This window comes from Anguilla anguilla, chromosome 6 (assembly GCF_013347855.1).
Source record: "Anguilla anguilla isolate fAngAng1 chromosome 6, fAngAng1.pri, whole genome shotgun sequence".
Lineage (NCBI taxonomy): Eukaryota > Metazoa > Chordata > Actinopteri > Anguilliformes > Anguillidae > Anguilla > Anguilla anguilla.
Genome location: NC_049206.1, coordinates 50,271,619 through 50,296,236, shown reverse-complemented (window position 1 = coordinate 50,296,236; position 24,618 = coordinate 50,271,619). Strand labels below are relative to the sequence as shown.

The 24,618-nt window shown below is 43.7% G+C and overlaps 3 protein-coding genes across 3 annotated transcripts; all 3 read left to right on the top strand.

Annotated features, from left to right (window-relative positions):
• Positions 1–216: 216 nt before the first annotated feature.
• On the top strand, positions 217–3,932 carry nup43 (nucleoporin 43). The gene is made up of 8 exons (XM_035422465.1): positions 217–468; positions 845–967; positions 1,296–1,373; positions 1,563–1,725; positions 2,251–2,386; positions 2,534–2,685; positions 2,858–2,974; positions 3,357–3,932. The coding sequence occupies exons 1-8, from the start codon at positions 349–351 to the stop codon at positions 3,584–3,586; spliced, it is 1,119 nt and encodes a 372-aa protein (XP_035278356.1). The 5' UTR covers positions 217–348; the 3' UTR covers positions 3,587–3,932.
• A 674-nt stretch (positions 3,933–4,606) lies between these two features.
• On the top strand, positions 4,607–15,393 carry lats1 (large tumor suppressor kinase 1). Its single transcript, XM_035422463.1, has 8 exons — positions 4,607–4,822; positions 6,067–6,580; positions 7,517–7,667; positions 8,219–9,714; positions 11,084–11,666; positions 12,579–12,761; positions 13,113–13,219; positions 13,341–15,393. Exons 2-8 carry the CDS (start codon positions 6,224–6,226, stop codon positions 13,866–13,868), a joined length of 3,405 nt encoding a protein of 1,134 aa, XP_035278354.1. The 5' UTR covers positions 4,607–4,822; positions 6,067–6,223; the 3' UTR covers positions 13,869–15,393.
• Positions 15,394–16,400: 1,007 nt separating this feature from the next.
• Positions 16,401–24,565, top strand: katna1 (katanin p60 (ATPase containing) subunit A 1). The gene is made up of 11 exons (XM_035422793.1): positions 16,401–16,603; positions 17,436–17,598; positions 17,712–17,848; positions 18,731–18,917; positions 19,752–19,867; positions 20,354–20,459; positions 20,638–20,796; positions 20,982–21,108; positions 21,488–21,622; positions 22,801–22,927; positions 23,717–24,565. The coding sequence occupies exons 1-11, from the start codon at positions 16,551–16,553 to the stop codon at positions 23,913–23,915; spliced, it is 1,509 nt and encodes a 502-aa protein (XP_035278684.1). The 5' UTR covers positions 16,401–16,550; the 3' UTR covers positions 23,916–24,565.
• The last annotated feature ends 53 nt before the right edge of the window (positions 24,566–24,618 follow it).

The window sequence follows — 24,618 nt, the reverse complement described above, 5'->3', positions numbered from 1 at the left end:
GCCTGTTGTCCAGGTGCAATGTGTTATCCTTTAATTAATTTGTTTATTTTATTTTTAGAGCTGTATGTAAAGACATTTGAAATGCAATACGTCACGGGGACATCCTACTAAAATCAAGATGATTCCATTTTCTTTGGTCGTACTTTATGGCTTTGTAAATAACGGGCGTTTGTCTGTGCCAGGCCACCGTATATGGTTGACCAATCGCATCTTCAGTATTCAAGGAAGAGGTGGAGCCGGCGGGTTTCAGGGAAATAGAAATCGGAGTTGTTATTTTCCACGTTTTTGTTTGTCTGTGGACGTGAATTTACTGCAAGGTAGCGAAATTCAGACCTGAATTGAAAATACATGGATTGTATTAACGCCAAATATGTCTCTCAAAAAATCAGCAAAACAAGATGGAGACCGGTCTCTTCTGCATCCCTACATCTGCCCGACATATTCGCTACAGGGTCATGGGACAACGAGGTAACAGTTCGCAGCGTCAAGCCAAGTTCAAAAAGTGAAAACAGCGGGTTATAACAGGGTTTATAATATATTTTAAAGTCTGGTCTTAATCGTAGTGCTGTTTTTTGTTGACAATAATTGCATAGCTGCTCGTAGCATTTGTTCCTAATTCAAGTGGATTTCAACGCCCGCATCTGCACTTGCTAACGTTAGCTAGGTTAGCTGGCGAGTTGTTTTAGTTCATATTTGTACCAACTTTATAGCTAACTTATTTGCAATCTCGGTAAAGCCAGTGGATTACCACTTTGTATGAATACATGCTTATGACATGACTATAAACTATGATACGAGTTTGTTTGGTATGAGCTAGACTAACGTTACATTCTTTTTATTTCAGGATAACAAAGTTTCAATCTGGTCTATTGGAGAGCATGGAGTCTCTAGCATGGACGATGAGTTTGAAGGAGATCCTCAGTTACTTTGCGACTATAAGCATAACGGAGATGTACTGGACCTTCAAGTAAGCATTTTGTGTATATGCACTCCTGACAGTTTTGCCTTGATTCTCAAATCTGTTAGTTGGCAAAAAAGGTTTCAATTGTCATAGCAAGTTTTATAACATAGGCTGCTTTGCTACTGCGTCGCTGGATGAAGAGAAGTAGTTGAAATAATTTCTTTCTTGCCATGTCATTGAATATCCTAAACCGAATGTAATGCAACGAGTTGCAATGTTTATTTGTTTCACTTAGCGAGCTGGTCCATGATTATGTGCGATAGCCTACTGTTGTTGGTATTCACTTAATCATTTATTAAAGCAATTTTAAAAGCTAACAATCTTTCCCTTTCAGTTTCTGGACCAAGAGAGAATCGTTACAGCCTCCTCAACTGGAGCAGTGACTATCTTTCGTCACCATCAAAATAGCCAGGTGCTGCATCATTATTTTTGTTCCGGTTGCTGCATCTTCAGTTTTATATGGGAGAGACCTTGTTCTGTTGAGCGGTGGCTGTAAATTTGAGCCAATATATCTTCAAAATTCAAATTTCTGTCATTTAAGATCTCTTGGTAGGAATGTTTTCCAACTAATGGGAAAAACTATTCACCTGTGTCATTTCAGACCATGTCTATGGCACATCAGTGGGATAGGGCTCACCACTACCCTTGTGACGATGCTCCATGCACAGGGTTGGTATGCCACAGCCCTGAAATTGTGACGGTTGGGGAAGATGGGAGGGTCAATCTCTTCCGGGCGGACCACAAAGGAATCCTGCGTACTATCGGTGGGTGGCAGATGTACATGTCAGGCTTACTATACCTCAGCTAGGACAAACATTTTCAGAATGTTGTAATTCCAGAAATGTGGTGTCAGTGATTCACATCAAGACTTAATTTCCTGTTATTTTAAAGAACATCTAGGACTTTTTACTGAAGTATTAATGTTCATATACCTGGCTGTTTTTTAAAAATGGATTGTCAGCTGGAGCTTGAAGTGTGGTCCCTTCATCTATTAGAAACTTGAAAGTGAACTTTTGCAAATGACTCTCACTTGCAGTAACAAGCATCCACAGAAGCTGGGTGCCTTGACAAGTTAGAATTCTGCAGCTAATTCTTATAGCCAACCAGTGTTAGCTGATTTCATTTTAGGATGCAACAAAGCAGCCATAATATGAGAGAATGAAAAAGCAGTTCAGATTCTCATCCTCATTCTGATTTAATACCTACCAATATTTCTATTGCAAATTATGTTTTTTATTACTTTTTATTGCTGTTTGGATGATTGTGTTTTCCTTGGATTCGAATTCCAGAGAATGCCGACAGCAGTACAATCCATGCTGTGACTTTCCTGAGAACAACAGAGGTCCTCACTGTCAACTCCTTTGGTCAGCTGAAACTGTGGGACCTCAGGCAACAGGGCAATGAACCCTCACATATCCTTTCCCTGTGAGCTCACCTATTCTTTAGATACACACTATTGTTCATTTGGGAACCAGTGGCATGATGACATTTTTAATGATACACTTGTATGTCATAAATATTTTCTGACCTGATGCTTTAGATTTAGTACATGTCTTTTTTTCTATGTAACAGGACTGGGAATAGAGTTCCTCTGCACTGTGTGGACCGACATCCCAACCAGCAGCACATTGTGGCAACGGGGGGGCAGGACGGAATGCTCTGCCTGTGGGATGTGAGACAGGGAACTATGCCCTTGTCCATGATGGAGGCACATTCTGCTGAAAGTGAGGGCACATTTACAGTCATCACCAGTCGTTTTAATAATGTGATAACCCACATACTGCCAATCTGACTCTGTTTTTTTGTTGCTTGGTCTACCTCTGTGAAATTTTTAGACAAAGAATGTTCATGCTGGCACTGTTTATAGTGTTGTTTTCTGTGTTTTTTGTCCCCTAGTGTGGGAAGTCCACTTCCATCCATCGAACACAGACCATTTGTTCACATGCTCAGAGGACGGCTCCTTGTTGCATTGGGAAAGTTCCACTAGTTCCTCGGTGCCATCCTTCTTACAAGGTAAGCTGGCTGAAATTATAAATACTGGAGATATTGAGAAGGTACCGCAAGGTTTGGCTTGGTATTTGCCTGTGGTTGTGTGTCTACAGCAAAGTGGGCATATAAATGACATGTATAGGTCAAGGATGAATCACAGTAGTCTGGAATTAGATATCATTTGTTTTACGGTCTGTAAGCACCAAGCCTAATAAAGGTTGGATAATTCTCAAGCAATAACCTTTTATGTGTGAGCATTTGGAGAGCTAGAAGGTGCAGTTTGCAAGATAATTTGAGCTTCTATGAGAAGTAAATACCAGGACATTAAATCCTATAGCTTTGTTTTTTTATTGCCTGAATGGGAACCTTTCATCTAATCCATGACTGTAATATTTCCTTTCCAAAGGTGGTCGAAACACCAGCGTCATGTCTCGCAGTGCAGTTGCTCCAGGCGATGGGAACCTGTCCCTGACCAGTGGTTGGTTGAGTGGAGACTCCAGTAAGGGCCATCTGGAGACTACACACATGTTGCCAAGCCAGACCCTGTCCGTGAACAGTCTGGATGTGCTGGACCAGTGTCTTGTCTGTGGAACTGACGGAGAGGCCATATACATCAACAGACAGGTTCCACTGTAGAATGAAGAGTGCTTCTTGGTGCAGTGGACTTTAATTCAGCTTATTTCCTGAGCAGTTTATATGACCGTTTTCATAACTTGTGCATAAGTTCCTTTTTTTTACTTTTTTTGGTTGTTCATTCAGTATTCATCTGAAGGACATGGTCAAAGACCCATAAAAAATGTTTGTCATTATGTTGCAATGTTTGGAATAATTTTGATATACAATGTAAAGACTTCAGTATTGTTATGTTTTCAAAGCTGATGGAAAAACAAAAATCCTGAAAAGCTACATTCACAGTCATGTTTGATGATTTATGTTTCATTCATCTCCTTACTAGAGAAATAAATATTTTAATATGTTCACCCTTAAAGTCCCAAAGACTATCTAATCACAAAGTGTAAATGGCACTTGTTTTAAATTTTGATTTTTGTTTTTGCATGTGATGATGCAGCACCATTTACGTTTCTAAAATAATACACAGTGGGTTTTCATATAATTAATATAAGTATTTTTGTATTTTTAATATGAAATATTTGATATTTCATATTAAATATTTGATTAGATTTTTATTTTATTTGACAGATATACTATTTCCATTGACAAATGGTACAATACAATTCTCATGAATTCTTAATATCTTATCCTAAACCCGTTTATTACACCACTTGTGCTTGTAAATTAAAGGAGACAAGTTGTTACAAATCGTATGCATGGTTATAATACAGCAAATTGATGTAAGCCATATCCAGATGGTGCTTGGTTTTCAAGGGTATTGATACTATTAGCCTACATTCTTTTTCTTTATTGCTAGAAAGTGTAAACCCGGGACAAATGTATACTTTGTTATAGTTTTGTCATTTACATTTAAAGTATTTTCGTTTTGAAGAGATCGTAGAAAAATATTAGAAAAAAATATGGACTGCCTTCAGTATAATCAAGACACATTTGAGTCTTCGTATCTTTAAGTATTCTACCTACAAAGCAGCTCCGACCCAAACCATGTGAACAACAAGAAAAGTAACTCGTCCTGTTTCTATCTTGCGGGGGTTGCTGGGAAATGGGGGAAAAGATCCATACATCCGGGCAACCTGTCTGACAGACTTCAATTTCCAAGCTGCACGGGAAAGAATGAAAGTGTGAACGCAAATGATCTGTTAAGAAATTAACACGATACTGAAGAAATTAATCTACGCGATTTACAGCTCGTTTCAGTGGCTTGGAGTCTAGCAATGAAATAGAATCCAGAGACTGTGGGTAAGTGCTTTGTGAAGTGTCCGTAGCTGGCTGAAGCCAGCTAACATTAGCAAGCTTACTGAATATCGCAGGCCCCTTGTCGTCTCGATTGAAAACTTTAGTCATACCTGGCATTACGATCCGGATCTGGAACTGTAAAACTAAGAAAATTCAATTTCCAAGGGACTCTTCCTTTCAGATCTAAAAACATTTGGGAACTAACGTTAGTGATGTTGACAACCCAATTGGCTGGCTAGCCTTAGCCGGCGAGCGGGCTAACGTTAGCTAGCTGGCTAGCGTCTGGAACTTTATGACCGCACCTAGCTAAACTAGGCCATATAGCTAGCAATAGCCTACAGCGTTATCAGGCAGGACGGGCCTTGGACAAGATGGAGAAGCCTCGTTTGTTAGCAGACTACATAGTTTAGGGATAGCCCCGCGAATCGGTGGGGGCGTTTATCTTGTTTTGGTGGGTTTTTTGTTTGTTACGTATAACAAGTCCCGTAATGATTTTGAGCAAACTGTTCCTTGTTTTCTAGTCTGGTAACTTCCCTCGCTAGACAAGGTTAAACAAATAAGATAGTGTTGTTGTTGTTAGCCAGCTAGGTAGTGCTTGCGTGAAATACTGGCTGCTTAAAATCGACTTAACGCGGTTAATTATTAAATTTCATATTAGTTAGGTTAATGTAGATGTTAGGTTGTCACAAACTTTTTCCTTGTATTATGGTAAGTTAGGTTGTTATCTAACGTAACTAGTTGTTTTGCATTCTGCAGTGTGTCATCTGAACGTGTATAGCGTTAGGTTTAAGTGATTCTCAAAAGCAGTGCGAGAAAGGATAACTAACCTTACCTGACGTTACTTTACAATTTGTTCAGATGGCTAGCTATTAAAATAAGATTTGAAAATTGACTGACAAATTGAGTACTACGGTTACTGTCGGTGTCTACATGCTCATCTAATTGTAGATGTCGTAAATGGGCGTTTAAACGGAATCTTGTCTACTTGTCGTCAAGGACTTTGCATTCGAAACTTAAAAGGTTTTGAGTAAAAAAATCTGAATGTAACCATGTACAGATCATAGCCTTCTTGACCGAGGCTTTGGGTACATTTAATGAAAGATTAGGTGTGTTTTTGACAAGAATGGAATATATCGTTGAACCTGGGGTAGCATAGGTAGTCAACGAAATGTTGAATAGAGCTTATTATTATTTTTTTTTTTTAATTCAGCCTCTTATTCATTATATTTTGTATTCTCTTCCCTCAGATGTATTGACCAGAGTGGAGTACGCAGATGTGAGAAGGAACCGGGCTACACGAATTGGACAGTTTGACACCCTGTCTCTGGAGACAAACCTGCCGCTGGAGACAAACCTGCTGCTGCCCCCCCTTTCTCCCCTGCCTGTCCACATACATGTTCTTACATGAAGAGAGGGGAGAAACCCGAAGGATACCGACAGATGCGACCCAAGACCTTTCCCGCCAGCAACTACAGTGGCAGCAGTCAGCAGATGCTGCAGGAGATCCGGGAGAGCCTGCGGAACCTCTCCCGGCCCTCGGACCCTGCCAAGATGGACCCGGGCCCTGGGGCCGGGAAGGCGCCGGCCGAGGACGTCAGGCAGCAGGGCCGGACCAGCAACCCCAAGCACCCCTACCACAAGGCCCTGCAGGAGATCCGCAAGTCCCTGATGCCCTTCGCCAACGAGCCCAGCTCGTCCGCCCGCGGCACGGAGGTCAACAAGCAGATGCTGCTGGAGCTGCAGAACGCAGGCTTTGAGGAGGTAAGGAACTGTACCCCTACGCACCCGCCTCTGCTTCTACTCTCTTCCTTTTGGAATTTATTTACTATTGATAATAATTAATTGCCCATTTTGTATTCCTGGTGTATCCCTAAATTGTTGTGTTCCTTTAGAATTGTCCTCCAGGCCTCATTCATTTTCAAATACAAATAGAGAACAAGGATCAGAATAGTTGTTCAGGACTTCCATCTGTCAAAAGGTCGTACTGTTTCAAGCAGATGAAGTAGTAAAACATTAAACGGCTTTGACAGTAGCTCTAGATGGAAATCTCCCATGGAAACTTGTCTGATTAAGAAGGACATGCAACTAGATCAATAGTTATTGTTGCTTCAGAGTCAAAATTTGCTGGCATTGGAACTTCAAAATGAATAAAAACCTCTGGACTTGTTGGTTATTAATAATTTTGATTGTTAGTTTCACCTGGATTTAATACAGTTATTGACTCTTGAGAGACGGTGGCAAATGTTGTAGGTGGTTCTGTAGTGTGTGCCTTGTTTTGTAAGATTTGAAATATGCAAACGCTGGTATGTGGAATGGCTAGATTTGGCATTGTTATCGTGCTCAGGATGTCATTGTCGCATAGTAAAGGTATTTATGACAACAGTCATGAGGTAATTTCCTGTACTTCATTTTAATCCTTTCATATACAATTAAAGCAGCAACACGCCTAAAAACTTTTTTTTTCTTTTTTTAGAAAGTATTTTATCAAATGTTTTTAAATCGTATGGCAGTGTAAGTTTAGTGAGAACCCCTGCCTTCTTTTGTGACATCTTGATGCAAGTCTTTTCAGAACAGGCGGTCGTAATGGGTTTTTGAAAGGAACGTTGATGACGTTGCAGTGTCGGAGGTAACGCGATCCCTTCCCCTTCACTCCTTGCATTTGTTTTTTTTTGTTTTTTGCGAACGCCGTCCACGCAGGAGATGGTGATCCGCGCCCTGAAGCAGACCAACAGCTGCAGCGTGGAGGCGGCCATCGAGTACATCAGTAAGATGAGCTACCAGGACCCGTGGAGGGAGCAGATGGTGGCCGCGGCCGCCCGGCCCGTCAACGCGGGAATGAAAGCACCCTGTAGGTGTCCGTCCCTCGGGACTCCCGGCTCGGCCCTGCGGCCGTTCGCTCCGGGTTTCCGCGGAAACCTGCTGTTGCACAATGTCGAGGGCCTATGCCTTCTGAACCCGTTTTTTGTTTTTTGTTTAGCAGTCATACACTTGCCCAGCTCCTGTGTGTAACATATATTTTAACGGGTGAGATTTTGCATGATTAGACCTCACACGCATAGATTTGTGTTATGTCTTGTTAGGGGTATGCAAAGAGAGGCGGTTATCCATTAAAACACATCTGTCAGTGTGTTGGAGTAAAAAGTGTTTTTTATGTGCAGCTAATTACTTCTTAATCCTCACTTTCTGCTTTTCTGATTTTCCAAATAACTTACGAATATCATTTGTCAACTGCGGGAACACTATGGAAAAATTTGTGCATTTCTGAATACACAGTATTCAATATTTGATGAGCACCTCGTCCTTAACATACTTTCTTTTTATGCTTTAGTATAGCCGTTCTCAAAATGATTAATCAGTTCTGTGTTATGGTGTGATTACTGTATGTTCCCTGTGGACCAGGTACAGCCCACATCCAGCAGCCTGTGCTGAGGAAGCCGAGCCTGAAGGGCTCCAAGGAGTCCTTGGTTTCCCAGAGGCACGGGCACCTTGTGGTGGATGGAATGATGTACCACCCCGACAGCCAAGGTTCCCAGGGGGACATGGCAGGACGGGCACCCCCAGCCTTCGCTCAGGGTCACCCCGGAAACGGTCAGAGGGTGAACCCTCCCCTGCCCCCCCAGGTGCGCAGCGTCACGCCTCCCCCAAACAGAGGCACGACCCCACCCCCGCCGTCATGGGAGACCAACCCCTCCACCAAGCGCTTCTCCGGCAACATGGACTTCCTGGTGCCCCGCACCTCTCCTGTCCCACCGGGATCCTGGTCCGAAGGATACTCCGCCCCCTCCTCCCAGAACCAGAGGGGCATCAGTCCGGTTCTGGTGGGTCGCCAGCCTATTATCATGCCCAGCTCCGGGGGCAACAAGTTCAGCTTTCCCCCCAGCTGGCCCCAGGGCGGCTCGGGGCAGCCGGACTACATGGGGCACCAGAATGTGGCCCTGAGCGGCGGAGGTGGGCGCCAGCCCCCGCCCCCGTACCCCATGAACCAGGGCAGCCGGCAGAGCCCCACGGCCCTGCAGATGCAGGCGGGTGGCCCCGCGTCTTCCCCCTCCTACGTCAGTGGCGGGAACCTCCCCCAGTCCATGCTGGTGCCCAACCGCAGCAGCCACAACCTGGACCTGTACAACCTGAGCGTCCCCGGCCTGCCCCCGTCCTGGCCCCAGCCCTCCCCCGAGGCCCCGCCCTCGTGGCCGCACAACATCCCCGTCCGCTCCAACTCCTTCAACAGCCACCAGCTGAGCGGCCGGCAGGGCCACCCGGCCAGCTCCCAGCCCTCGGCCACCACGGTGACGGCCATCACCCAGGCCCCCATCCTGCAGCCCGTCAAGAGCATGAGGGTGCAGAAGCCAGAGCTGCACACCGCCGTGGCCCCCACCCACCCCCCCTGGATGCAGCAGCAGCAGCAGCAACAGCAACAGCAACAGCAGCAGCAGCCACCCTCTCAGGGCCCCTACCAGGAGGGACCCGCCCCGATGCCGCAGATCGCCGTCATGCCCGAAGTGCCTGGCTACCAGGGCCCCCCGCCCCCCTACCCCAAACGCCTCCTCCCGCAGCCCGCCCCGGCCTACGATCCCACCCCCAAGAATGGCGGCGGGAAGGAGGAGCCGGCGGAGGAGGAAGCCGGGGGAGGCGGGGGGAGTGGAGGCGGCACCGGCGACCGGTCGGAGGGTCCTGAGGGCGGGGCGGCGGGGGCGGCACCAGCAACAGACCGGGAGAAGAAGCAGATAACCACGTCCCCGGTGCCCGTGCGGCGGAACAAGAAGGACGAGGAGCGACGCGTCCCGCTCTATTCCCCGCAGGCCTTCAAGTTCTTCATGGAGCAGCACGTGGAGAACATCCTGAAGAACCACCAGCAGAGGATCCGCCGCAAAAAGCAGCTGGAGAGTGAGATGCAGAGGGTGAGAGAACCGCGAGCGCCACTGTCCCCGCCCTCCCGTGCGGTGGAAGTGTATCTGGGACCGTCTGTTTAGACCAGGGCTGCCCAACCGTGTTCCCGGAGGTCTACCAACCTGTAGGTTTTCATTTCAACCCTAACAAACCAAACCTCAATAAATGGCTTGAGATCTTGTTGAGCTGATCTAATAGATAGATTGATAGATCAGGTGTGCTATATTAAGGTTGAAATGAAGACCAACAGGATGCTGGATCTCCAAGAACTGGGTTGGGCAGCTCTGCTCTTGACTGCTGAGGTCTGTGTAGGCCTTCACCATGTTAAATAACCTTCCCTTCTCTCCTCTCCATGTTCACAGATAGTCTTTTATATTTGATGATGAGTTGGAAAATTTGAGGAATTTTCTGTGAAATTAGTTTGGTTAGTTTTTAGCGCTCCTTCGATCTTTCAGCAAATCTGTCCTTCATCTTTTCTTAATCGTTTCAGTTCTTTATTTAGAACTACTCTTAAAATGTATGGAACTCTCTGTCCTAGCTTTGTTTTCCTCTTCTGTCCTGAGCTTTTTTTCCCCTCTTCTTCTTCACTCTCACTAACAGCTGGTTTAGAAGGTAAAGGTATCTGAAGCACTGTGACCCGAGTAGTCTCCACAGTTCAGTGACCAAGTAAGCCATTGTTGACGGAAAGTTAATTTTAAATGAACTGCATGAAGCCTTCTCATGTTTTTCAGCATGGTCGTACTCGCTCTGTTTGTACTGTACTTCACTGACGATGTTTATGAATGCATGTTTTAAACCATTGCCTATTGCTCACTAATGAGATGTCTGTCCATTGGAATATTGCATGGATGTTTTCTGCCATACACGATTGAATCTAAAATATTTTGTTTGCAAATACTTCTAAGTAATAACATTCTTAGTACTCTGTGTTTAGAATTTGGCTCGCAGTAGTCCTGCAGAAAGGCACAATTTGGAATATTGCCAAGAATAGTTGTTATGGATGTTGCAGAACATATAGGGCAGGAAGGAATGTGAGGTGTTAACTGAAAAGGATCAGTCGTTCGCTTAACTTCTTTTTAAATCAGGGAAGAAGATGGTGCATATAGTTGTCTGACAACATCCTTTTGCAAAATTGAAACTTTTCTCCCTGCCCACCAGTGGCATTATACCTAACCTTCTCGCCTCCACGGTTTGAGATGGCTGACTCTCAATTGTGGCGCGGGTTTCATGTTCTCTGGGGCGTGTGCCGTGTGAGCTTGGTGCGGTTTGTGGTACTGGAGGGTTCGGGGAGGTCGAGCGGCGCAGAGGCCCAGGCTGACCCCGCTCGCCTTGCCAAGATGGCTGACCCCGCCTGCCTCACGCTGTGTGCGTCCTGTGCAGGTGGGCCTCTCGGGCGAGGCCCAGGAGCAGATGCGCATGATGCTGTGCCAGAAGGAGTCCAACTACATCCGGCTGAAGCGGGCCAAGATGGACAAGTCCATGTTCGTCAAGATCAAGACGCTGGGCGTGGGCGCCTTCGGCGAGGTCTGCCTGGCGCGCAAGGTTGACACCAACGCGCTCTACGCCATGAAGACGCTGCGCAAGAAGGACGTGCTCCTGAGGAACCAGGTGGCCCACGTCAAGGCCGAGAGGGACATCCTGGCGGAGGCCGACAACGAGTGGGTGGTGCGCCTCTACTACTCCTTCCAGGACAAGGACAGCCTGTACTTCGTCATGGACTACATCCCGGGCGGGGACATGATGAGCCTCCTGATCCGCCTGGGCATCTTCCCCGAGGAGCTGGCCCAGTTCTACATCGCCGAGCTCACGTGCGCCGTGGAGAGCGTGCACAAGATGGGCTTCATCCACCGCGACATCAAGCCCGACAACATCCTCATCGACCGGGACGGCCACATCAAGCTCACCGACTTCGGCCTCTGCACCGGCTTCCGCTGGACCCACGACTCCAAGTACTACCAGAGCGGTGAGCGCCTGTTTCTTTCTGCGGGAGTGATTTTACCCATCAGCTGATAATGGGTCTTTCCCTGACTTATGAGTGGTGGGGGGTTTCCCCCTCATCAGGGTCATGTTATTAGTCTTTCAGTCTCAAGTCTTTCTTTCATACGCTAGTGGTGCACACAACTGAACAGTGTTGCTGAGGAGGAATGCTGTTTGATTACTTTGCATGTAGACCTTACCCTATAGAGCAGTGAAAGTATGATTGCAGTAAAAGAAGACATTGTTCTCCTTCATTCATCAAAGAGGTTAATGGAGTTCTAAGGTCAAGTGACTGCTTGCAGGAATGTAGGTATTGCTGCTTTTATTGGTCATAAGGCTCAATAATAAGGCTTATCATCACAGTCAATCTGCCATAAACATGTAGCAAAGAATGTAACTCATTCCTGTTTATTTGGTCACTGCTGTTCTGGTCTGATTTGACTCCATAAAAACATATTGATGTTAGGGATCCCCCCATTTCAAGTTGTACCCATTGCAGGATTTCTCTTTATTGAACATACACTGACGATACTTAGAGGAGTAGACATCAAAGACTAGAGGAGTTCTCTGAAACATGATCGGAATATGATGGTTAAACATGGATCAAAAGGCCTAGCTTGAAATGAATGCCTGGAGAAATGCATCAATCATGCAGCAACTCATTATTTCATAAAGATTGATTTATAATTGTACCCACCCACTTTCTTGAGCTTTTATTTTTAATAAAAGCAGCCTAGAAGCTTTTTATGTGCCTCGGCCTGTTAAATCCTTGTTGCCATGGTGACATGGATGTCAGTTGATTGGTCGGATCATTTAAAGTGCAGCATGATTGGACGCTTGTGTATGGTGACAGTCATTACACTGCCTTGTAAAGCCAGTGCTCCGCCTTGGCCCCCAGGTGACCACATCCGGCAGGACAGCATGGACTTCAGCAAGGAGTGGGAGGACTCGCCCAACTGTCGCTGCGGAGACCGGCTGAAGCCTCTGGAGCGACGGGCGGCGCGGCAGCACCAGCGTTGCCTGGCCCACTCGCTCGTCGGCACGCCAAACTACATCGCCCCCGAGGTCCTGCTCCGCACCGGTAAGCCTGCGCCGTCCTGCTCTTCCTCAGACAGGACCTGAGTCTGCACGGTGTATTCGTCATCTTTGAGTTATAGTAAGGGTTCCCATGCCCCCTGGAAAACCTGAACTGTTTTGATGCAGTTTTTCAGTCATGGAAAAGCCATGGAAAATTGGCTAAATATCTTGGAAAAACAATTAGTTGGCCTGGAAAACATTTTTAGCATAACCTTTTAGGGCATTTCCAGGACATTGTGCTTAAAATGTCCTGGAAATGTACTGGAAAATAATGTCTTCGAAGCAGTGGGAACCCTGATAATAAAAATATGAGGTTTTTTTTTTGGGCTTGTATTGAACTTACTCTTTCTCCTAGGTTATACCCAGCTCTGTGATTGGTGGAGTGTTGGAGTCATTCTGTATGAAATGTTAGTAGGACAGCCCCCTTTCCTAGCAACAACGCCCCTGGAAACACAAATCAAGGTAATTCTGATTGTTGCTACTGTACCGATTCCCTGCCTCCTGATTGGGTGGCGAGACTTGTGTCATTCCTCTTCCTGCCTGAGTAGTGACTGTTGGTTTTTGTTGTTCGCAATGTCCCTAGGTGACCAAATGGCAGACCAGCCTGCACATACCTCCGCAGGCCAAGCTGAGCCCCGAGGCGTCTGACCTGATCGTCAAACTGTGCCGGGGCCCGGAGGACCGGCTGGGGAAGAACGGGGCAGACGAGATCAAGGTGCAGCCCTTCTTCAAGGCCATCGACTTCTCCAGCGACCTGCGGCAGCAGCAGAAGCCCGCCCCTTACATCCCCAAGATCGCCCACTGCACCGACACCTCCAACTTCGACCCCGTCGACCCCGACAAGCTGTGGAGCAGCGACGACGACGGCGAGGGCAACCACAACGACACGCTCAACGGCTGGTACAAGAACGGCAAGCACCCCGAGCACGCCTTCTACGAGTTCACCTTCCGCCGCTTCTTCGACGACAACGGCCACCCCTACAGCTCCCCCAAGCCCATCGAGTACGAGGGCTACGACGAGGACGACCCCGACCTGGAGGGCCCGAGGGAGGGCCAGGGAGGGCAGGAGCCTGGACGGGGGGCTCAGGGGCGCGACCTGGTGTATGTGTAGACACGTACGCCGCGCGTGCTACCAACTTTTTCTCGTGTCACTGCTGATGCGTGATACGACAGGGTGTATCTCCAGGTTATTATAGGACAGGGAAGACCGTTTTTTTAGGCCATGGGTGGCACATGGTTGGGTCTTCCGCTCTTTGAGGTCCAGCACGTGGCGGGGCATGTGTGGCCTTGTTATAGAGATGGATCCCGGTGTCCGTTCAAGCAGAGGGGTTTGGATCTGGCTCTGACCACACGAAATGTGTATTTATTATTATGGGATGTATATTGTATGCTTCGACAGTGTGGTTGGAACAGATGTAAAAAGGAAATTGTTTAATATGTTTGGGTGCTCTTTACTTGGAAAAAGGTCCCCCCCCCCACCCCCGGAAATGAACCTCTATTAAGCCTTAATTTATTTGAAATATTGTAAACTGGTGATAATAGTAACGTTCAACATACACTATGGAACTTGTTTTGTAGCTGGAACTTAATTTCGTTGCAAATGTGTCTTAATTTATATCTGATTAGATGTTGTGCAGAGAGAAGTTGGAAAGGGGAATTGGCAGAATTGGTCTGGACAGAATTGCAGGGATGGAAAATTTTTAACTCTTGAAATGCTGCAGTGCCTTTGAGATCATCTGATTTCTTTTACCAAATACATAAGAAGAAAAATTATTCGGACTGGCATTTAAAAAAAAAAAAAAAAAATGAAAACACTAGTTTAAGCAAGATAGCGGATTGTGTTAGTTTGTGTATTTCTTTCTAATTTATACATATAAATGTATTTATAAATTATGCTGTATAAATTTGATGTAAATAATGTGGTTCTCTATTGTGTGGGTTTCAGTGGTGAACCTCCTTAAGGCAGGCCCTGTTCTACTTCATTATTCAATTTAGGCCTTGGTTCCTCTAAGGTTGTTGATCACTCTTGGCCTTCAACAAGTCTTACTGTACATTTTCTGTCTCCACAAGAAATAAATGTAAAGCATACCAATTTTATTGCTAATGTTCAAAGCCGAGACGTAATTTGGAGTGTTTTCTTAGAATTCGTTATATGAAATGCTCTCCTCTATCCTGTGTGTGTTCTCGGTCTTCAGCAACTGTGCCTTCGTAGAAACAGCACCACCACCACCATCACCGCCCAACCAAAGTACGAAGCAATGCCTCGGATGCTTCCCTGACATGGCTGGCAGCTCATAAAGGATTAATGCTATAAATGGAAGACTGTTTGTAAAATGTGTGGGAAGGCACTCGATAACGCTGCTTTAGAAGCTGGCTCATGGCTCCCAAAGGGCTCACTTGCTGCAGCACACATCTGATCAAGTGTATTTCTGAACTCTGGGGAATTTTGGAGAGGTTTGAATGTAGTTCTGGGTTTTTGATCATTGATATTCCTGCACTGTTTTTTTTTTTTTAATTTTTTTTTTTAAACTGTAATCATGTTAACATGATATCCAAATTTGGTTATTTAGTGTTAAATGTATTATGGGGGTGGGTGCAGGGAGAGGAGGGTGATGAATAAAATACGCAAAGCACAATGTAAGGTTCTGGTTGTATTTTTTTCTATCCTAAAATCGATAATGTAACATAGCACTTAATTTTACAAGATTTAAAGCAGTATATGCAATTATATATTGCTGTAGACGCAAGACTTGATATGTATTGCTGTAGGCTAGGCAAATTTTGAGAACTCTTTAAAATTAAGAACTGAATTTACTTATGAACTTATGAAGAATGATAGTTAATTAGGTAATTTGCATTGGATTAGACATTAAACATTAATGTATAAACATATTTCATGATTTATGTGCCATTTTCAATGCCAAATTTTTATGAGTGGGGAACATCTTTAGCTGGCTAAAAATACCTGTAACACTGTACAAGTAGTTGTAGCTATATGGTACAAAGATTTATGTCCCAGAGAAAGTACCAAATGGAAAAAATATTTGTTCTCAAGAATATTTAGTTCATATTTACATAAAAATATATCAACAGCACTGCATCCTGGATCTACTGTAGGTGTTGGATGGTGGGTGACCATAAAGCGTGCCTTGAGCTTTTTAAAAGGAATTCTGGACTACAAAAATGCCTTTTGTTAATTCAAAGTGGCCTTTTAGTACTGACCTTGACTTATTTTGGGTTAAGGTCTAAACGACTTTAACTGGCCAAAATGAACCCCTTTCCAACTACTGATAAGTAATTAAATTACACATTTAATGTATGAAGTAAAACATAAAAACTGCACTTTATTCACTGTTGTTCGTTTATCGAGAAGCCTTATAGGTCTGTTAGATTAACATTTAAAAATGTTTTGCGTGTCTTGCCGCATTGAAATCTTATCTCCGCTAGCTTCTTCACTGAGAACTACTGTTTCTTGCCAAGACTGGCTATAACCCAATAAATGAATTCTCGTTTTAAGTGTGTATAAGCCTATTATGAATAATAAGAAAACAAATAACGCTTCAACTCAGCTTCAGACCCATTACCATAGAAGAACAGTTCTGTGCCCACAAGTGCGTTTTCCTCTGTGAAAATCCAGGAAATGACGCCGTATGCTTGACTTCAAACTTCCAGAGGCGGGTGCTGTCGGACGGGTGGAAAAAAATCCACTCGAAAACAAGCAAACAAAAAATAAATATATGTTGATATTGTGTAATAAAGTTTTTGACATAACCACTGATGTATTTTTAAGTGCATGCTGTTCTCGACTTTTTCGAATGGTGTTTTCACATTGGGCATTTGCAACAGGTGAGTAGCTATGAATCTGGCTAGCTAGTTAGCTAACTAACTTTTAGCTAACGTCAGCTAGCTAACTCACTGTTAAGTTAACGATAACTAAGTTGCCTAGCGCTAATTCCTTTAGTAGTTTTTTAAAGTTGCTAAAGCAGGGGAATGGTTATTATTGCATTATTTCAACTTAAAATCTGTTCTGTGATTGAAAGGTAGAAATACATGTAGCTGACCTGCTAGCCATTTTTTATATGCAATGTGGCAGTGTTAGTAGATGTTAGCAAGCTAGCTAGCTTTCTACATAGGGTACTATGTCATTGCTATCGATAGATAATTCAAACGAGGAAGACATTGCACAACTGTTACTTAGTTAATTGTATCATACAATTAACTGAATAACTTTGCTAGCGAGGATGGTAACCAGTTTTTATAACTTTATTTAAAGTTGTTGTTAAATATAAATCCAAAATTGAACGTAGTTGTAAGAAAGTTATGTATCCAATGCTGCCCAAATAAGCGGAATTAACACACTCCACAAAATGCCAGGAAAAGCGGTCTCCTGTCTGGTTTGGTAATGTTAGTGAGGGTATCGGGAGATTGAAACGGGGCAGTTTCTACAGTGTTGACCTGATTACAAAGCATTTTCAATGCATTGTACGGTCACTGTTTTCGTTCAGATTTCTGAATTTATTGGGGAAACCCTAAATAGACTATGTGAAGGGAGATGATTTTGTTGACAGACTAAATAAAGTGTTTGTCAGCCGCAGGAATACTATTTGCATTTTGTTATTCCAGAACATTACAATTTTAGTGCATTGTCTGATTTTGCTCTAATCTGTTTTCCTCCTAGAATGAGCCTGCTTGAAATTAGTGAGAATGTCAAACTTGCTAGAGAATACGCCTTGCTCGGAAACTACAACTCCGCTGTTGTGTGCTATCAGGGGGTACTTGAACAGATAAAGAAATATCTTTTCTCAGTTCGAGACCCGGCCTTACAGCAGAAATGGCAACAGGTATCATTCCCTTTGTTCTTTTCCTTGTCCTTTTTATTGCACAGTTTGTACTGATTTCGTATTTCAACAGTAAACATATTTGAATCCAATTCAACATGCTACCATACTGACAGGTTTGGCAGGAAATCAACGAGGAGACTAAACATGTCAGAGAAATCATGACAACGTTAGAGAGTTTTCAGCTTGAGACCACCCCATCCAAACCAAGCTGTCAGGAAGGAGACATTTGGCCTGTGCAGTCAGACCGCAGGTACGTTTCTCTTAAAATGTGAAAACTTTTGTGTTATTTCAAATCATCCAGTCTAGGGTTTCAGGAGCGATGCAGAGTAATAGCCTTGAGCTTGGTCAGTGTTGGGAAGACATTGTCAAATGTCCATCTTGTTCACCGCTAAACATTTTCAGATTTAAAGTAATTGTTTGGTTTGTTGGTGACACCAATACTTAAGGGTAGTTAATGCTAAGAAATTCAGTGTTGATTCAGCTCCTGTCTGGAATTGTGGAGAATGCAATGACTGGTTGAGGCTGCACAAGAGTACATTGGTTGTCCTGTTCATTCCTTTCATTCAAATAAGGTTTTCTTAAATCAGTAATGTTTTTTGAGGATTAAGTTGAAGTAACTCTTTGCACACAAGAATTAAACAAGTAATTAGAAATTTCTGCAAGACTTGTGTGTGAAATTCCTAGCCATATTGGACAGCGATAATTCAGTTTGCACTATTCCAGTGTGGGGAAAAAAGAAAATGCATTACTGTCCTCCCTGAAAAAGAAATGTCTGAAAATTAACTGTTTTGAATATTTCCATGTCCAAATGAGCTTGGGAGGGTGGCTGGGTAAATAAGCCAGCTGGAAGAAAAGGCTGTTTGTCTCAGGAGAAATACATTCATGATGTAGTCATATGACTTGGATCAGAGCATGGGTGGCCTCTAAGTGGCCCATTCTGTTGTTTTTTGTCAAAGTATGACAAACTTAGAACTTGCATAACCTTTTAGCATGCTAAGAAAAGACTTGCGCATTTCCAGCCTTTTTTTAAAAACCTTTGTGGAAGGTGTGGGAGTGAAAGGGCAAATGCAGAAGTGTTGGGGAAATGTGCGTGTGACTTAACCGCGCATCATATTGATGTCTCTGAGTGAAGGTCTTCACCCTGCCCGGTGAGGCGGCCACAGGTCCCCTATAAAGACGGCAAGCCGCACAACAACCGTCTGAGCGTGGCCGCCAGGGCCCAGCACCGCCAGTCGCCGCGAGGGCCCAACGGCGACCGCGCCAAGCCTGTGAAAGGCAAGGATAAGCGGGAGGCCCCGAGCAAGCCTAAGGATGAAAAGGTAAAGTCCAGTCACAGGGCAGGCATATTCAAAGAGGACCTGAGGTGGACTGCATAAACTTGCACTTCCATCGACTTACTGTAATGCATATAGCAAAATAACAATTGCCACATGTATTACAGTAAAAATGAAACCTAGTTTTTGAGCACCTTTCAAGTATTTAGGAATCATCATGACCTCTTCTGACAGGTTAAAAGTAGAATTTGCCTGTCTGAGAGTGGTGTCCTCTTGGTTGCACGATCTTCTGTTGGACAATTGTGCATCTGTGACTAAGGAGTATATGGTTGTACAATTAACCGCCATGCAGCATGAGTCATTAATAAATCAGCTCGTCACCACATCCTGTCTGCAGTTGCGTTGTTGTCCATTCATTCATGTTTAATTATACGTGTAACAGAATAAAGTGGGATTGAATGCATGACTGAATGCAGCGTCTTCAATGATAAATAACATTTAAATGATGTTATATTTTGTTTCATTGTGAACTGTTCAACAGAGCATAGTCAACATTGTAATATCAGATGCCTGGCTGTTGTATTCAAATTGGAATTAAGTGCTTCAAATTCATTCCACTACTACAGACTGAACAGAGAAATGTTATATAACTTTGAGTATGTCGTGTACACATTTATATTGTATGCATGCTCTTTCTTCGATCTTCAAATATTCATTTTGCAAATGGACATATCTTTACTGTTGACCAAACAACTCCTCTGTTTGCATGCAATCATCGCTATCTCGTCAGTCCGGTTCCTGGCAGACCTCTGCTCTCTCTGGAGCTCTCGAGCCTCTGAATGGAAAAACTGTTGATCCGTGATCCCATTTGCCTTGCAGAACAAAGCTGAGGTCTCGGAGACCGAGGTGAAGAAATTTGACGGAACAGGATACGACAAAGACCTAGTGGAGGCCCTGGAACGAGATATTATATCGCAGAATCCCAATGTCAAATGGTACGCCAAATTGCATAATCTTTGTTTCTTTTTTTCAATGAGGAAAACGTCTGTACACTACATTAAACAGAACACAGTTTTGTTTGTTCATGAAGTTGGCTGTGTGATGGTCTGGTGGGGGTAATTAGACCAAAATGTTGTCGACTTCGTTTACATAAGAAACATAGTTTTTTGATAGATGCATTTGTGTAAATTTGCCTTATTAGATCTTTTTAATTTTTTCACCTAACCTTCACAGAACCAAATCAACTGTGTATCTACTTAATTTCTATTCTCCAGATCTGGGTCAGAAAAGTATTTGAATCCAAAACAAATACGTATTTGACCCAGGTCTGCTATTCTCCAAATAAAAGCCTTTGTTTACATTTCTTCCAAAGCAGTATTATACTGTTAGATTAATGTACTTCATTTTCATTTTTATAATTCCATTCACACTGTTTCATATGTGATGATTAATTTAAGGTAATAAAATGTCTATATCTACAGGGATGACATTGCAGCCTTGGAAGAAGCAAAGAAGTTGTTGAAGGAAGCGGTGGTTCTCCCTATGTGGATGCCTGAGTTTTTCAAGGGAATTCGGCGACCTTGGAAGGTATTTTATCTCAATGAATTGTCTGAAAGAATGAGGAAAATTGAAGTAGGATTTCCTGTTGTATTCATAACAGTACTATCTGTGGAAAGAAATGTTTTGGTTTGTCGCAGAAGGTGGTTATTTTGCCCTTGATTTGGCTGAGTCATGCAACAGAGCTTTTTATTTTCCTCCTTTCTAGGGAGTGCTTATGGTTGGCCCGCCCGGCACAGGGAAGACGCTGTTAGCCAAAGCAGTCGCTACCGAGTGCAGAACCACTTTCTTCAATGTGTCCTCATCCACGCTTACCTCAAAGTACAGAGGGGAGTCTGAGAAGCTCGTCCGGCTCCTATTTGAAATGGTGGGTTTAGCTTCGATGTCAGTGCCGTGTCCTCATTTGTGGCCTAGCAGAATGCACAGCAGACTGTCACATTTAATGTGGCATCGAAGCACAATGCAGCTGTTTTTGTGTGGATGGGCTATTCCCTATTTTTTGTGGAGCGAATATGAGTTGCATTCGAAGTGATTGGTCATTTGCTTGTGCAGGCCAGGTTCTACGCCCCCACCACAATATTTATCGACGAAATCGACTCCATGTGCAGCCGAAGGGGAACGTCCGAGGAGCACGAAGCCAGCAGGAGGGTGAAGGCGGAGCTTCTGGTTCAAATGGACGGTAAACTGAGAACTGTGTTTACTGGTGAACCATTCAAAGTTCCACAAACCGTCTAAAAGGAACATCTTAAAACTTTGCTTTAATTATGCACTGCATGCTAGCTTGTTACTCAGGGCGATAATTGTTGCGATAATTTTTTTGTTTCTGTGAACAGTCATTTTTGCTGAAGTGACCATATGTATATTGAGCTCCATAATGTTTTATTTGGCTCTGTACTCCAGTTTTAGATTTGTAATGAAACAATCATGGTTTCACCACGTAGAAATTACAGCACGTAGCCCCTCCATTTCAAGGCACCCAAAAAAAAAAGTCTTTGTCCCAAACATTATGGAGCTCACTGTATATGAACAGTTCATTGATAATGATCTGACCTATTCAGGTGTTGGCGGGGCATCAGAGAATGAAGATCCTTCCAAGATGGTGATGGTTCTGGCAGCCACCAATTTCCCCTGGGACATCGATGAGGCTCTGAGACGCCGCCTAGAGAAGAGGATTTATATCCCTCTGCCCTCCGGTAACTGCATGTGCTCTCCACCATTTTGTGCCAGTATCTTCAGCTCATATGGAGTGAATGTATGCAGTAGGGAGAGGTAGTGGCTGATGACATCATGTCATCCCACTGGATACATTCAAGCCCCTTATAGTGTCAACATTATGCCATGTCAAATGTTTTACAGTGGTCCACCCAATACCGTATTTTTCCTTTAAATTTAACTATGCAAAAACTCTGCCCCTACATACCAGTTGTTTGTATTAGATTAGTTCTTGGGTATTGTAAATGGACTGCATTTATATAGCGCTTTTATGCAAAGCGCTTTACAATTGATGCCTCTCATTCGCCAGAGCAGTTAGAGGTTAGGGGTTAGGTGTCTTGCTCAAGGACACTTCGACATGCCCAGGTGGGGTTTGAACCGGCAACCCTACGACTGCCAGACAGTCGGTCTTACCTCCCCACATATCTTTCATATCTTTGAAGGTCTACGCAATAGACCACAATAGATTTGATATTTGTATAACAAAGATACAAGGAAACCGAATGAAACAGAAAATGTATTCTGATGCTCTCAGCAAAGCTTAATGGTAGTATGCACCGCAATGTTGTGCCTGTTGAGCAATTTGGCAGCCAGTTATATTTCAGCTTTTGCCCTTTAGGTGCATCAATAATTTACTACTCTCTAATATGTCTGCTGCTGAAGTTCACCATCTGCAAGCCAAGCAGCTCAACCAAAGAACAGATTGTTTAATCAACACCTCAGCTGAATGCAGCCATTATAGAGTGCTTTGTGTTCTCAAGGTTCCATGCCTGAATAAATCAGCTGTCCCATGAGTTTTCTTTGTAGTTTATTTGTGGTTCTGAAAAACATTTATTTTCTGCACTCTTGATTAATGGGGAAATGTGCACAGGCTTTCTTGTTCGTTGATCATTCAGCAGAATAAAGAAATGATAAAAGCTTCAAATCGAACCAGTTTAGCTTCATTGAGTTTCAGGTTTGAATGTCAGCCCACCTAGACTGCCTGAAACCTGCAGGGCTATTCCTGGGACGTAGCGCAAATGCTACAAATTTGAGATGCAGCTGAAGCAGTGCTACCTGTGAAACCTACTCTCTCATTCATTCATGTTAAATTAGATTTATCGTTTACTTCAGGGCGCATCCCTGTGTTAAATATTTGTGTCCAATGTTTTTCTTCCAGCCAAGGGCAGGGAGGAGCTACTCCGAATTAATCTGAAAGAGCTGGAGCTGGCCAATGACGTGGACATGGTAAAGATTGCTGAGCAGATGGAGGGGTACTCTGGTGCTGACATCACTAATGTTTGCAGGTAAGGCCTTCAGCTCTCAAAGATGTCATTAGATTTATTATTAGTTATAGCATTGTTGGCTTATTATTACTCGTTTTTGTCATTTATTGCAGATGCTTTGATTAAGCGTGACAGAGTGCTTGGTTGCATCATTTCAATATAAAATGTAGAATCTAGAACAAATTTGAATGCAAGCATCGAAAATCATCTGGTTATGTAAAATTTGACAGACACCTGAAATATGGCAATATAAGATAGCAGAGCTTATATTGACTCTGTTTTGTTTCTTCAAGTTTATAAAATTTCATTCAGGTTTAGGAAAAAGTAATTTATTGTAAGAAATGTCATTTTAATGTATTATAATTAGAAAAGGCACTTTAGATATGAATAGAACAAGTCTGTGATTGTTCTAATGACATGCGTATAATATAGCTCTTTGTCTTTGAAAAAAGCAGTTTAAACTTGTTAAACATTGTGCTACTTTTGAATCATTCACCACTGGGTTGATAAGATCTCAAGGAGAGTTTAACTACTGGAAAATACTGGTAAATTGTCAAGCAGCACAGTGATAAGCCAACATGTTTTACATAGTGCACAACCGCATATCTGGTACTCATGTTAATCAGGCTATAGGATAATTTACAGCTTGTTTCTTCAATCCAGCATTGAAACTGAATACCAGTGAGTTTGTCAATGTTGCCCGTGTGGGACAGTGCAGCACATACTGAGCCTCCGGGGTCCTCAGCCCTGTCCCTGGCGCTAACTTCGTTAGCACGATTGGCCGTAGTTTGAGACGTGTTTTTCCTCCAGGGATGCCTCGCTCATGGCCATGCGACGGCTCATCGAGGGCCTGACGCCGGAGGAGATCCGCAACATTTCCAGGGACGAGATGCACATGCCCACCACCATGGAGGACTTCGAGTCGGCGCTGAGGAAGGTGTCCAAGTCGGTGTCGGCGGCCGACCTGGAGAAATACGAGAAGTGGATCGCCGAGTTCGGCTCCTGCTGAGGCGTGGAGCGAACCCTCTGCCGCGCTCTCAAAAAAATGCCTTCGCTTGGCTCTGAGGACAAGGACCAAGTTTCATTTTGGGGAGGGGGGGTCCTGTAACTTCCGTGGTAAAATGCAGACATTCTGGGAGCCTTTTTTCCCCCCTTGGTTTTGTTAGAATTTTTTTCTTCCGTTTGGTTGTACAATAAGCTTCAGATCGAGGGTGGCAACCATGAGCACTTTTGAGAAACACTATGGCTTTGACTTGCCATTTGACTATGTAGCCTAGAGGCCATGACACAAGGCATAAATGTAGTACGAGGACATTCAGATTGTTTGGTGTCGATACTGTCATTTATCCTCCATTATTTAGACTGAAGCAAAAAAAAAAACCCTCATTCACAAGAAATAATTGTTTGTATTTATATGGCTTTTAACCCCTGCCTCAATTTTTCCTTGTACCAAAGTATCCACTTTGTTTGTGTAACTGGGTTTTAGCCATTGTGCCAGTGATGTCTCTCAGTTGAAGAGTTGCAATAGATTTGAAGTTTTTTTATGCACTTGATTTTATAGGGGGACCGTCTGGTTCTTCCACAAATCACTACTTGGACCCAAAATATGGGAATGTGAGGTGAAAAATTTCAATTTAATAAAGCTATTTAAAAGTGAAATTAAGGGAATTGTGTTTTTTCAAATCTGTCTATATCTTGAAATAGAATAATGA

Excerpts from the sequence above, each read along its gene's own strand:
- katna1 (XM_035422793.1), top strand. The coding sequence starts at position 16,551 with ATGCTGTTCTCGACTTTTTCGAATGGTGTTTTCACATTGGGCATTTGC. Across the intron at positions 20,460-20,637 it reads GAATTCGGCGACCTTGGAAG|GGAGTGCTTATGGTTGGCCC; the intron begins GTATTTTATCTC and ends CCTCCTTTCTAG. Across the intron at positions 20,797-20,981 it reads TCCGGCTCCTATTTGAAATG|GCCAGGTTCTACGCCCCCAC; the intron begins GTGGGTTTAGCT and ends TTGCTTGTGCAG.
- nup43 (XM_035422465.1), top strand. The coding sequence starts at position 349 with ATGGATTGTATTAACGCCAAATATGTCTCTCAAAAAATCAGCAAAACA. Across the intron at positions 968-1,295 it reads GAGATGTACTGGACCTTCAA|TTTCTGGACCAAGAGAGAAT; the intron begins GTAAGCATTTTG and ends TTTCCCTTTCAG. Across the intron at positions 2,975-3,356 it reads GGTGCCATCCTTCTTACAAG|GTGGTCGAAACACCAGCGTC; the intron begins GTAAGCTGGCTG and ends TCCTTTCCAAAG.
- lats1 (XM_035422463.1), top strand. The coding sequence starts at position 6,224 with ATGAAGAGAGGGGAGAAACCCGAAGGATACCGACAGATGCGACCCAAG. Across the intron at positions 7,668-8,218 it reads CGCGGGAATGAAAGCACCCT|GTACAGCCCACATCCAGCAG; the intron begins GTAGGTGTCCGT and ends CCTGTGGACCAG. Across the intron at positions 11,667-12,578 it reads CTCCAAGTACTACCAGAGCG|GTGACCACATCCGGCAGGAC; the intron begins GTGAGCGCCTGT and ends CTTGGCCCCCAG.